This window comes from Podarcis muralis, chromosome 18 (genome assembly GCF_964188315.1).
Source record: "Podarcis muralis chromosome 18, rPodMur119.hap1.1, whole genome shotgun sequence".
Taxonomy (NCBI): domain Eukaryota; kingdom Metazoa; phylum Chordata; class Lepidosauria; order Squamata; family Lacertidae; genus Podarcis; species Podarcis muralis.
The window spans coordinates 12,993,709-13,007,146 of NC_135672.1; the positions used below are offsets into that span (position 1 = coordinate 12,993,709).

Below are 13,438 nucleotides of genomic sequence, written 5' to 3' on the forward strand. Positions count from 1 at the left end.
AATATTTCGGAGACACCGTTGATGGAATCTTTCGAGGAGTTGGAGAGGAGTTGTTCGGCAAACCATGGTTCTGTATACATCATTTTGAAAAGGTTCCTTGTGGCAAGGGGAGCTCGCTTGTCAGAGACTCATACAGAAAGGAGGCAGCCATGACGGGTTCAAGGGAGCTGTCCGTAGCAAAGGTTCCCCATTCCACTTCCTTTAACGGCGGAGGAATAGGAAGGCTCTCTTATTAACGGTGCACCAGGAGCGATGGTTCGGCCATGATGGAAAACCCGCAGCTGCCCCACCTGGATTATTCCTTTGCCAAGTGACAACAATAACCGTCATTTTTAAAAGCAAACATGCCTGTGCAAATCACATATAATTTAATGATCCCAGTGCTTTTGGGGGATTCACAGAAGGGTTTTCCCTTTTTATTTTCAGTTCTGCTTGACTGCTAAAACTGGCCTCTGCTGTTGCACACATTTTTATTTTTTATTTTGAAAAAGAAGCCAGGCCTGCCTTGGTTTACCTCAGCGGCAAGGCCAGCGGTGGGGGACGTACTTTAGACATGCCCAGGAACACTACGGCCCCTTCTGAATGCTTTTTTTACCTATCATTGATCAATGGGGCACATGTATTTTAGTATCGGTTCTGCAGGATCAAAAAGTTTAAGATGCACCTGCAACATAATGGATTCATAGGTCTGAGGGAACGTCCTGAGGGGAATCGTGGCCAGGGGGCCAAATTTTTCAAAAACGTGGTTTGGCTGGGCCAACAATTAGGTGGTGTGTTGGAAGTCTAGATTTCTGTACCGTATTCCCCCCCCCCACCCAATTGATTTTTGAATTCTGAATTTATTGAATATATATTAATATTAATATATTGAATATATATTTAAATTCTTATAACATATGTAAAGGTAAAGGGACCCCTGACCATTAGCTCACCCCGTCATTGCGGGGATTCGAACCGCCGACCTTCCGATTGGCAAGCCTAAGAGGCTTGGTGGTTTAACCCACAGCGCCACCCGCGTCCCATATAACATATATACTGCTATGTATTAAGATTGGCTGCAGTTCTCACTCAGGTCCACCAGTATGCAAATGAAGGATTGAGAACTGCCGCTCCCTGATTGGTTAGTTAGCTGGAAGTTGTGAGTGCTAGAAGTTACCTGGTAGTATATAAAGCGGCAGGCTGAGACTGCAGTCAGTCTGACTCCAGGAGCTGCTGCAATAAAGAGCTGTGAATCTAAAAGAGCTGAGATCTTTGTCCGTCTTATTTAACACACACACACACACATATATATTACAAACTATTGAATATATTTCATAAATTTTAAACAGGTAAATCTGAAGGATGGGACGAACTATTGAATACATATTTATTTTATACATATATTTTATATCACGTTTTAACTGACATAAATCTGAGGGACGGGCTATTCAACATATATATATATATATATATACCTGATATCTTTCATGTTTAAACAGGTAAATCTGAAGGACGGGACAAACTATTGAATACATATTGCTTTTATACATGTATTTTATATCTTTCACGTTTAAACTGACATAAATCTGAGGGACAGGCTATTGAATATATATATATATATATATATATGGAGAGGGGTTCCTGTAACTCACTCTCTCTCTCTCTCTCTATATATATATATATATGATATATCACGTTTAAATAGGTAAATCTGAGGGACAGGATGAACTATTGAATATATTAGTAATACACACACACACATACAGTATATATATATATATACACACACACACACACTTAATAGCTGTCAACGTTTCCCTTTTTTAAAGGAAAATTCCCTTATTCCGAATAGGATTCCTCGCAAGAAAAGGGAAAAGTTGACAGCTATTATATACATATATATATACTATGTTACATCCTTCACGTTTAAACTGAGGTAAATCTGAGGGACGGGATGAACTATTGAATACATAGTGCTTTTATACATTTTATATCGTTCACGTTTAAACTGACATAAATCCGAGGGACGGGTTTTGAATACATATTACAATAGTGGTATATACACACACACATATATAATATATACATATATAGTATATATTTATATATATGTGTGTGTGTACTGTATTACTATTGAAATACGTATTCAATAGTTCGTCCCGTCCTTCAGATTTAGCTGTTTAAACGGGACATATCGTAGTTTTTTATATAAATATAGTTACAGAGTTACAGGAACCCCTCTGCATTAACTATATATATATATATATATATATTCAATAGCCTGTCCCTCAGAATTTTAAACGTGAAAGATATATGTATAAAAACATTATGTATTCAATAGTTCATCCCGTGAACTATACATATATATATACATATACATATATATATATACTGTTATATCTTTCATGTTTAAACTGAGGTAAATCTGAGGGACGGACTATTGAATACATATTACAATAGTAATATATTTACACACACATATATATACATATTATATATATATATATATATATATATATATATATATATATATATATATATATACACTATGTTATATCTTTCACGTTTAAACTGAGGTAAATCTGCGAGGCGGCCCCTTCGCGCCAAACGCCTCCCTCTCCTTTTTTCCCGCCCTTTCTCCCCCTCCCCCCCCGCCCCCTTTCCCGCCGCACTGCGCATGCGTGCCCGGCCGGCCTGCCTGCCGCTATCACAAACCCAGAGAGCGAAGAGAGAGAGAGAACCGCGCCTCCGCTCCCCCCCCCCCGCCCGTGCGGTTTGCGCCCCGACGTCACAGACGCGACGTTCCTCCTCCCGCCCTCCCCCCTCCCCCGTGCGTGCGTCGGCCTGCGCGCGGCGTCACGGCGTCGGGCGTGTCCCAGGGTGCACCGCGCGCGGCTGCTGGCTCTTGCCCACAGTTGAGCAGCTCGGCCTCCTCCTCCGCCGCTGCCGCCGCCGCCGCCTGGACGGAGGAGCCCCGAGGAGGACGGGCGGCCCGGAGGCAGGGGGGGGGGCGAGGCCGAGGAGGAGGAGGAGCCCGGGCCAGGCCCAGCCCCGGGAGGCGCCCCCCGAGGAACATGCGGCTCCGGCTGCCCCGCGGCGCGGCCGGCGAGTGAGCTGAGGAGGCGGCCCAGCGGCGGGGCAGGAGGAGGAGGAGGGAGGCCGGCGAGCCCAGCAGGAGGAGGAGGAGGAGGAAGAGGCCCGGCAGGAAGCGGGGGGAGGAGGGCGGGGGGGGCTCCTCCTCCTCCCGCCGCCGCCACCGCAGGGCTCGGGGTCGCCGCCTCGACGGGGGGGCAATGACAGCGGCTCCGGGACCCTCCCCGCAGCAGATCAGGGACCGGCTGCTGCAGGCCGTCGACCCCAACAGCAACGTGAGTCTGGGGAGAGGGAGAGGGAAGGGTTAATGGGAGGGAGAGGGTTAATTTTAGGGAAGCTCTGAAGGTTTAATAGGTGTTTTAGTGTTTCGTTGGAAGCCACCCAGAGTGGCTGGGGGGGGGGGAACCCAGCCAGTTGGGTGGGGTATAAATAATAAATTATCATTATTATTATTATTAATGGGAGGGAGAGACAGGGGAGGGTTAATAGGGAGAGACTGGGGAGGGAAGGGTTAATGTGTTCGTGGGGAGGGGGGGTGTAGCGTTCTTGCACGTGGGGATGCGAAGAGGGGGGAGAAGAAGAAGTAGTTTGTCATATACCATATATATATCTATCTATCTATCTATCTATCTATCTATCTATCTACCAGCCCATAATAATTGCTGCTGCCATCCCTGGGGAGGGTCTCTCACCTGCCTTTCCTTCCTGGTTTCTGGGCTTGGGCTTTTAAAGGAAGAGTTGTTCCTGAGGGGAAAAACCCACCCCACTCATACAATGATAACGATGTCCTCCAAATCTGGGGACTCCCAACTAATAATAAAGATGATAACCGTGTCCTTCAAACCTGGGGTCTCCAACTAATAATATTGATCTTAATGTCCTCTAAATTTGGGGTCTCCAACTAATAATAATGACGCTGATAGCGCCCTCCAAATCTGAGGTCTCCCAGCTGGTGTTTTGTGCCCCTGGTCATGGCCTGCTGCAAGGTGGGTCGCCCTGCAGGTCTGTGGTGAGAGAGTTGAGAAGTGGGTACCTGGATGCATGGTTTGGTGAATAGCAGGCCCTGGGTGCAGAGAGGTGGAAGATCCCTGCTGTGAGCGGGCAAGTTGCAAGAGAGGGGAGGGCTGGGGGTGGGTGGGGAAGGGCTCACTGGTACTGTGGATCACTTGCTTTGCATGCAGAAGGTCTCCGGCGAAGGCTGGGGAATTATTTCCTGGTCAGCTGCTCTGCTGCCGGTCAGTCTAGAGACAGTGCTTAGCTCTAGGGGCCCAGTGGCTTGACTCGGGAGGAGGTGAAGGACTGCAGCTCAGAGGGCCTGACTCGTATGCAGAATGATCTCCAGGTAGGACCCGTGAGCCCTAGGCCCTGCAGTCATCATAGGCAACGTCGAGTTGGCTGGAGCAATGGCGTGACACAGTGTGAGGCAGCAGCTTCCAGCTGAAATGAGAGCCACGAGGTCAGGAATCTTTTATTTCTAAGGAAAGGGCCATTGCTTAGTGGCAGGGTATCCCCTTTGCTTGCAGAAGACCGCCAGTCTCAACCACCGGCATCTCCAGGTGCGGGTTTGGGAGACCCCTGGGTTGGCACCCTGGAGAGCTGCTGCCAGTCTGTGCAGGGAGTGCCGAGCTGGGAGCACAACCTGGTCTGCACCAGCGCAAGGCGTTGCTCTGGGGCGTTGGGCTCTCCTTCAACGGGTTTCCTGCCGCCTCTGCCAGCTCCTCCTCCTCCCTGGGCTTCTCACCTGCTAACATAATTTCCTCTTTTCTTTCTTCCCATCTCATCCTGCAAAAGTAAAAAATCTCCCTTCTGCTGCTGAAATGCCAAGTCCGGTTTGTTTTCCCTTGGGCCTCCTTTTTCCCTCTCCACCCACTCGGGTCTGCAAAGAAGGGGAGTCAGGATGATGTATCCTCTGGGCTTGACCTTCCGCTTGCAGTTGCCCCCCCCCCAAAGCCCATTCCCGTTTTATTAGGCCAGCATGTGCTTCCCCCCCATCTCCTTGCCAGTGGGTCCTTTCCTGTGCTCCTCCTTCAGGCCCCAACACATGCCAGTCTGACGCTCTCTCTCCTCCCCTGACCCCCCTTTCCATGTTACTTGGGAGCAGCAGTACCCCCAAGCCCCGGTGGCTTAGACCCCAGCTGTAGACTGTGGCTCCTCCTTGCCATGTAATGCTGCACCCCCTTTCCCACATGCCCCCCGCCACCTGTCCGTGGTGGCACTTGTTCCGTGCCCTGCATTTATGGCGTTTACTTTGTGGAGTCTTGCTATCAGGGAGCACTACCTTGGGCTTGTATAGGAGGCCCTGTTTTCTGTAGGGTCGGGTAGACATGTCTCCTAATAGTATAAGGGGGGGGGGTTGCGCTCGCCTGCTGGTCTCATCACCCCTCTGCTTGCGCCTTGACGGCTGCTGGTCATTTGGAATGGGCACCACCACACTGGCCGCACTTGGCGCAGAGGGGCTTAACCCGGCCACTCCCTGGGGCTTGCGTCTTTCTAAACGGCTGCTCCTCTTGCGCCTTCCCCCCCTCGCCCTGCAGTCTCCCCCCTTCACGCTTTCTGTGCCTGCTGCCTGCGCTTTAAACCCCCCCCCCCCAATTCTCCTCATATCTTTCGCACGGGATGAAATCGTGCAAGATGCCCAGGGACACAGGAAGATGCATCGTGCGAAGTTAGGCCCTTGGTCTCTCTGTCCGTCTGTCTCTCTCTCTCTTTCTATTGTGCCTTCTGACTGGTAGTGGTCCTCCAGGGTTTCGGCCTCGGGGGGGGGGGGTCTTTGCTCCATCCCTGCACTGCAGTTGTTCCTTCAGTGAGTTGGGCCTTAACCTGAGCCCTCCTGCATGCAAAGCCCTTTTTGATGTGTCTTCGCGTGGTGACGCCTAAAAGAGCCCTGAGCGAAAGGGGGAAAGTTTTTCTCCAGGTGAACCTTCCTGGGGAGGCACCATGGAAGAGAAGGCCCTTCCTCTTCGGTGACCTTTAAGGAGGTTAAGGGCCGCAGAGGTCAGTTTTCGTACCTGGATGGGCTACGGCAAGAAGAGATGTTGACTTTTAGGGACTGGCAGAGTGTCTTCAGGGCCGATTTCTGCAGTTCTCGCTGTGACTTTATGATGTGTGGGGTGCCACTGCGAGCCTCTTAAGGGCCCCGACCCCGGCCAGTGAACGCCACTGGTGATTGAGGCACAAGTCCAGAAGCAAGGGGTGGTTGTCATTCGGCTTCTGACTCGCTGGGTGGCTGGACTTGCCTCTCAGCAGCGGAGGGAGTTGGGGCAGCCTTCAAAGTCAGCCGGATCCATTCATTTCAGCCGGTCTCCTAGCATCACAGGGCGCAGGGTGCGTGGTGTTTGGCGCACGCTCCCGCCCAAAGCCTCACGTTTAACTGTTCTCTTTCTCTTCCAGATTCGTAACATGGTGGCAGTACTGGAAGTGATCTCCAGCCTGGAGAGGTACCCCATCACCAAAGAAGCGCTCGAGGTGGGTCCTCATTCACCTCCTGATGGAAATAGCAAAAGCTGCACCGCGCTCATTTTTATTTCTTAAAATTTGTTCTCCGTTGATGGTAAAAACAAAAAGGAAACCGTCGAAGCGGTTTACAAAAGATAAAAGGGTGAAACCGAGAACAAAATGCACAACTGTGATTTAAAACGCATAACAGTTAAAGCGCTGAAATAGATTTAAATCATCTCAGCTTTCTAACCATCTGAGCGAGTATGGTGAAGGTGCCTGCTTGATCTCAATTGGCAGGGTTCTTTCGGATGCAGAACAGGCACCTGCAGCCGTGCCAATTCTGCCTATCAAGGCGTTCAAGTGGGACCACCTGTTGGGTAAGGTGATCTCACAGCTAAACTGGTCCCAAATTGATGTTGTTGTTCTAGTCGTTTAGTCATGTCCGCCTCTTGGTGGCCCCCTGGACCAGAGCACGCCAGGCCCTCCTGTCTTCCACTGCCTCCCGCAGTTTGGTCAAACTCATGCTGGTAGCTTCGAGAACACTGTCCCACCATCTCGCCCTCTGTCGTCCCCTTCTCCTTGCGCCCTCCATCTTTCCCAACACCAGGGTCTTTTCCAGGGAGTCTTCTCTTCTCATGAGGTGGCCAAAGTCTTGGAGCCTCAGCTTCAGGATCTGTCCTTCCAGTGAGCGCTCAGGGCTGATTTCCTTCCGAATGGATAGTTTTGATCTTCTTGCAGTCCATGGGACTCTCCAGAGTCTCCTCCAGCACCAGAATTCAAAAGCATCCATTCTTCGGCCATCAGCCTTCTTTATGGTCCAGCTCTCACTTCCGTAAATCACTACTGGGAAAACCATGGCTTTTACTATGCGGACCTTTGTTGGCAAGGTGATGTCTCTGCTTTTTAAGATGCTGTCCAGGTTTGTCATTGATAAAGGGCTCTAAATGCTAATAGCAGCGCCTTGAACTTGGCCCAGTTGCAAACGGGCAACCAGAGCAGATGTCTGGGCACAGGAGTTATACGCTGACAAGGCCTCGCTCACGTTCAGCAATCGTGCTGCAGCATCCTGCACCAACTGCAGCTTCTGGGTCAAGTTCAAGGGAAAACCCCTCAGAGAGCACATCGCAGTAACCCAGCCTTGAAGCAGCTTAGGGAAGTGACCTTGGGTAAGCACAAGGTTTATGGTCTGCAGGAGCTCCCGCCTGGCCTTGCTAGCAAACCGCAAAATTGTAGTTGCCAGGGCCTTTGCTGGTTTGGCTTCTGTCTGAAGGGTCGGCTGGTGCAAGACCTGCTTTCTCCCACCCACCCACCCCTCAAAAAAACACTTGACGCGTTGACCATTTTGCAACTTAAGCAAGTATGATGGGTCGCCGTATCCCGTGACGGCGGACTTGTACGGGCTGCGCCTTCTCGGCTGCCCTGGTCTTCCTCCTGGGTTTCCAAGCATCCTCACACAGCTCTTCAATTGTGTGGCACCCCCTTCCCCAGAACTGTGGGAGGTGAACAGCTGACTCAGCCTTGTGGGACTCCCTGGGAGGGTTGGCCGCTTGTCCGAACACGTTGCAGCCCACCTGCCTCCTCCAAACGGGGGAATTCCGTCGAAGCGTCCCCAGCACTCCCTGTGCCAGCGTCGGCCGGAGATACGGAGACTGATTTTCACAGCTGCCTGGCGTTGCTGCGATCCTTAGCCGCTCTGGTCGTTTCCGCAAATGCCAGATGGCTCGCAGTTCTCTTTCCAAGCCTCTCGCGGGCTTGCGATTGTCTCAGTCTTGAGAGGCCTGCTCTGTGTAGGTAGCTGAGGAGACATGCAGACTGGCAGGAGGGTTTTCTGGAGAACCTACCCACTGCCCTGATTTGGTGGGTTTGGTTTAGTTGGCTGAAATATTTAACAGGTCAAAGCGGAGAGTTTGTCTTCTTCGTTTTATGAGCTCAGTCCCCACGCTGCCCAGACGAACTGAAATGTTTGTTTCAGCAAAAAGACACTTGGTGTTGATACTGCAGTCAAACTGAAAGCTTTGTTTCTATTATTATTATTATTATTATTATTATTATTATTATTATTATTATTATTTAGTACAGTCATACCTTGGTTTGCGAACGCCACAAACTCGGAAGTGAGTGTTCCGGTTTGCGAACGTTCTTTGGAACCCGGACGTCCGACGCAGCTTCCGATTGGCTGCAGGAGCTTCCTCTTGCGGCCAGTCGGAAACTGCGCTTTGGTTTCCAAACGTTTTGGAAGCCGAGCGAACTTCCGGAACAGGTTCCGTTCGACTTCCGAGGTGCGACTGTATTAACGGTGCGTTTTAAGACAACACGGCGGCAGGTCTTTCCTTTACACTGCTTAGATTTTGGAAGTGCTGAAAGCTTTTAATTCTAGCATGGCTATATAAATAATCTGTGGGAAGAGGTGGCAGCAACTTGCATCCTGACTTATGATTGCTTCTGGTTGTCCATTTCTCCTTGCCATTCGTTACGTTATAGAGTAGTTTTCTCAACTGAGGCGCTCCTTAGGATTGTGGTGGGGGAGGAACCCACAGGGGAAATAAAGCAGCAGCTAATTTCTGGCAAAATCTCCACCGCACCAATGTGCATATCAACAGACTTGTGCAACCATTGACCCTTCTTGGTAGCGCGCCTCCCCGCTCATAGAGCAGCGGTTTTCAACCAGGGTGCTGTGGCCCCCCGGGGTGCCTCGAATTATGGTCAGGGGTGCCATGGGCAACACTGGCCTCTGTCCCTCTTTCCCTCACTCCTCGGATGCCCTCTCTGCCTTGAGGAGAGGAGGCAGAGGGAACACTCCCCAAGGGAGGGTGTTTGGAAAAGGGTGAGGCTGCCAGCTCTGCAGGCAAGGGGTGACATAACTGGGCTCCTGAGCCCCACCGCAGAAAGAATGTAGTTGCTCAAGGAGCCGTGGACTCAGAAAGGTTGGAAACCTCTGTCATAGGGTGCTGTGTCTCCGTGTGTGTCACAGGTACCCACCCACTCAGACCCCAAATTCCTCTTCTTGGAGGGAGACCTTCCTGGGACAGGAGAAGCTGCCTCCTGCTGCTTTTGACAGGTTCACGGGACCCTCTGCCAGCCCAGCACCTCCCTTGTGTTTTGGACTACAACTCCCATCAGCCCCGGTTCCATTTGGCCACACCAGCTGGGGACGATGGGACCTGTAGTCCGAAACATCTGGCCGCTGAAGGTGGGGTGATGCGGTATGCAGATATCTTGCAAACTAACATTCCCTCCCCACTTTTCTCTCTTGTTCCTTTCCCCCCAAAAAACTCCACAGGAGACGCGGCTGGGGAAACTCATCAACGACGTGAGGAAGAAAACCGAGAATGTGGAGCTGGCCAAGCGGGCGAAGAAGCTGCTGCGGAACTGGCAGAAGCTTATCGAGCCGGGGGCGCCCAGCGAGGGGGCCGCCAGGGGGCCGCCCAACCCACCAGGGTCTGCCAACGGCGGCGGAGCCCACAACTGCCGGGTAGAGACTCCTCCGGCGGCGGTGGGGCCGAAGCCCGCGCAAGATGCGAAGGTCCGGAACGACGTCCAGAAGCTGCACTCTCCGAAGCAGTTGGTGGAGAAGCCGGCGGCCCGGAAGAGGCGGGGGGAGCCGCGCGATGGTCTGGCGGGGGCGCCTCTCCTGCCTCTGCCGAAGGCCTCCAAGGCCTGCTTCGAAGTGTTACAGAACTCCTCGCCGCCCCCGACGAACGGGATCGGGGGCAGCAGCCCGGACAGCTTCCCCAGCCCGCCGGAGGCCGGCCTGCCCGCCGAGCTGGTCGAGGGCGACAAGCTCAGCAAGATCCCCATCAACGCGGTGCGCCCCCACACCAGCTCCCCGGGTCTCTTCAAGCCCTCTGCTTCGTCCCTGCTGAAGGTGGCGCTGCTGGTCCAGCAGGAGAAGGAGGAGGCGCCCGCAGCCGGCCAGCCCAAGAGCCCTCGCTGCTCCTCTTTCAGCCCCAGGCACGTCCGGGCGGAGACGTTTTCCCGGCAGCACACCACCTACTCGCCCAAGGGCTCGCCGCCTGCCCCTTCCCCGACGAGGCCGCCCCCCGCCCCGGACACTCCCGCCGGGGCTCCCTTGTCGCCCCCTGCCCTCGTGCAGCCGGCGCTGGAGAAGCGGCTGGAGGCTCATCCGCAGGCGGGGCTGGAGACGCCCCTGCACGGCATCCAGGAGGCGCCGGCGGGCCGGCTGATGGCGGGCCCCCCTCTGAGCAGCGGGGCGGGCCCCCTCCTTGCGGAGCCCTTGCTGGCGGGCTTCTCGCCGGACCCGTGCCGGGCGGACAGCGACGGCGCCGCCTCGGGGTCGGACAGCAAGAAGAAGAAGAAGTACCGGCCCAAGGACTACGTGGTCAACTTGGACGGGCAGGCGCTGGAAGGGGGGGTCAAGCCGGTGCGGTTAAAAAAGGAGCGGCGGCTGACCTTTGACCCCATGACGGGCGAGATCAAGCCCCTGGCGCAGAGGGACTCCTTGCCCTCGGCGGCCCACCCGCCCGCTCTCCCCGAGCAGCAGCACAGGACAGGCGCAGGGGAAGCCGCGGATCCCAAGCCCCCCCTGCAAAGCCCCTTTGAGCAGACCAACTGGAAGGAGCTGTCCCGGAACGAGATCATCCAGTCCTATTTGAACCGGCAGAGCAGCTTGCTCTCCTCTTCCGGGGTACAGACTCCGGGCGCTCACTACTTCATGTCCGAGTACCTGAAGCAGGAGGAGAGCACCCGCCGGGACGCCCGCAAGACCCACGTCCTGGCGCCCCACAGCAAGCCCACGGACTTGCCCGGGGTGACCCGGGAGGTGACGCGGGGCGACCTCGACAGGATTTGCGGCCACCACTGGCCGGGCGTGAATGGTTGCTACGACACACAGGGTAACTGGTATGATTGGACGCAGGGAATATCCCTCGACCCGCACGGGGACGACGGGCGCCTCAACGTCCTGCCTTACGTCTGCCTGGACTGAGCGCCGGGATGCTTCTGACGCAAGGGGCAGTTCGGTGCCAGCAGGCGGGTGCAGCGGCAACGGCTGCCCCCCCCCTCCGCCCCCCCGTTGTGCTGAATAAAAGGCTCACCCAGCAGAGAGAGGGAGGGAGGGAGAGAGAGAGAGCTGGACCCCGGCAGTTCCTTCTTCCCTAGGTTTCTTTCTAATTATTCTTTTTTTTTTTTTTTGTGAAGTGCTGCTACCAGTCTACTAACAAAATTGCAAAGCGGGAGGAGGCGCAGAACGGAGGTTTGATTTATACGGCGGCAACGGAAAGAGTTCCAAACTCTTAGCCAGCCAGCTCTGAAAAAAACACAAAAACAAGAAAAAAAAGTGTTAGGGTTTTTATTTTATTTTATTTTACTTTCGAAAGGTGAAGATTCTTTCCAGTGATTGGCGGGTGCCGAAATCTGAGGGCAGGCAGGGAGGAGGCGGGGAGAGGAATGGCGGGAGGCAGGACGTTTTAACCAAGAGTAGCCGTAGCCTATTTATTTTTGTCCCCGATTTTGTTTGTTTTTTCTTGGAAAGGGAGTAAGGATGATAGTAACAGCCGTGAGATGGTTTGAGATGAAACTGTGCAAAAATCCTGTGGTCAGTAGTTCTTCCTGGCGTCACACCTGTCTCCAGAAAAAGGCGTGTGGCTTGCGGTGAGGGGTGCCAGTCTGCCAGGGTGGGCAGGAGGTAGTGCCCACCTTCAGGTTAGCATTCCACAAATATCCCTCCCTTCTTCCTTTCTTGGTGGGGTCTAATCAGATTTTTGTCTTCAGCCTAAGAAATGCTGCACCACGACCCTTCGCCAGCCTGAGTGTGTCTTCCCGGAATTCTTTCTGCACATTTTTTAGGGAGAGGCAAGGGAGGGGGTAGAGCCCTCTCTCCTCCGCTGCCCCCCCCCCCAACGTTAAAAAAGGCAAAACCCAAACCGTACAGAGGGTGCTACTTTTGTCCTGTGAAAGGAGGGGGGAGAGAGAGATTGGGGAAGCCTGTTCTGCAATGCTGGAAAATACACTTGTTACCATTCCTTTTTAGATAATTTGTTTGCCTTACGGAGATCCATCACAAAAATTTAATAAAAAAAGAGAGAGAGAGGGAGAAGAAGAAAAAGAAGAAGCGCGACTTGCAAAAGCGAAACAGAGCCTTAGTGAATGTACAGTAACTATCCTAGACTTCTGCGTTCCTGGGACGCAGAAGGGAGCAACTTTGCTATTGGTCCTTTAAGTGGACACGTTGTGATATACATGTGGAAATAAAACAAAAATTTGCACAAAAGCACGGGCTGTCGTTTCTTAAAAAAAGGGAAGTTCCCGGAAAGTTGGCCGACTTGAGAAAGGCAGCTTCCTGTAGCCGCAGGACTTGAGTCTCCAGCTGATTCTGGACTACAGTCCCCATCATCCCTGAGTGCCGGTCCTGGGAGTTGTAGTATTCCCACAACCCCGCTGTAGCGTGTGCTTGCTCTCTAGCTCTCCTGGCTGCTGGGAGCTGTAGTCTAAAGCGCCTGGGGAGGGCGGTACAGAAAGAACAAGGAGGTGGGCGTTTCTCACCCTGACGCTCCTGGGCCTACAGCGCGGTGTCAGTGGGCTACAGCTCCCTCCCACTCTTACTGGCTGGGGGTGCTGGGAGTTGTAGTCCAATAACCTCCAGAGAGGGGGACCTACGATCTATAGAACTGGGATGGGTCGGAGCCTGTGGCCCTTCTGATGTCGGTCCAGGAACATCATAATCCCTGACCGCTGGCCCTTCTGGCTGGAAGAGATGGCAGTCCCAATGGTAACATCCTGAAGGTCACTTGCTTCGCCTACCCACTTCCCTTGCTATTTGTCTGCTTTTAGAAATACAGTGGTGCCTTGGAAGTCGGACGGAATCCGTTCCGGAAGTCCATTCGACTTCTGAAAACTTTTGGGAACCAAGGCGCGGCTTCCGATTGGCTGCAGGAAGCCGGAAGCCGTGTCGGACGTTCCAAAGAACGTT

At 53.0% G+C, this 13,438-nt stretch overlaps 1 protein-coding gene across 1 annotated transcript; it reads left to right on the forward strand.

Moving 5' to 3' along the window:
- Positions 1-2,870: 2,870 nt before the first annotated feature.
- On the forward strand, positions 2,871-12,739 carry MED26 (mediator complex subunit 26). Its single transcript, XM_028713344.2, has 3 exons — positions 2,871-3,347; positions 6,463-6,537; positions 9,791-12,739. Exons 1-3 carry the CDS (start codon positions 3,273-3,275, stop codon positions 11,453-11,455), a joined length of 1,815 nt encoding a protein of 604 aa, XP_028569177.2. The 5' UTR covers positions 2,871-3,272; the 3' UTR covers positions 11,456-12,739.
- The last annotated feature ends 699 nt before the right edge of the window (positions 12,740-13,438 follow it).

Coding starts and splice junctions, on each gene's coding strand:
- MED26 (XM_028713344.2), top strand. CDS start 3,273: ATGACAGCGGCTCCGGGACCCTCCCCGCAGCAGATCAGGGACCGGCTG. Junction 3,348..6,462: donor CCGTCGACCCCAACAGCAAC/GTGAGTCTGGGG, acceptor TTTCTCTTCCAG/ATTCGTAACATGGTGGCAGT. Junction 6,538..9,790: donor TCACCAAAGAAGCGCTCGAG/GTGGGTCCTCAT, acceptor AAAACTCCACAG/GAGACGCGGCTGGGGAAACT.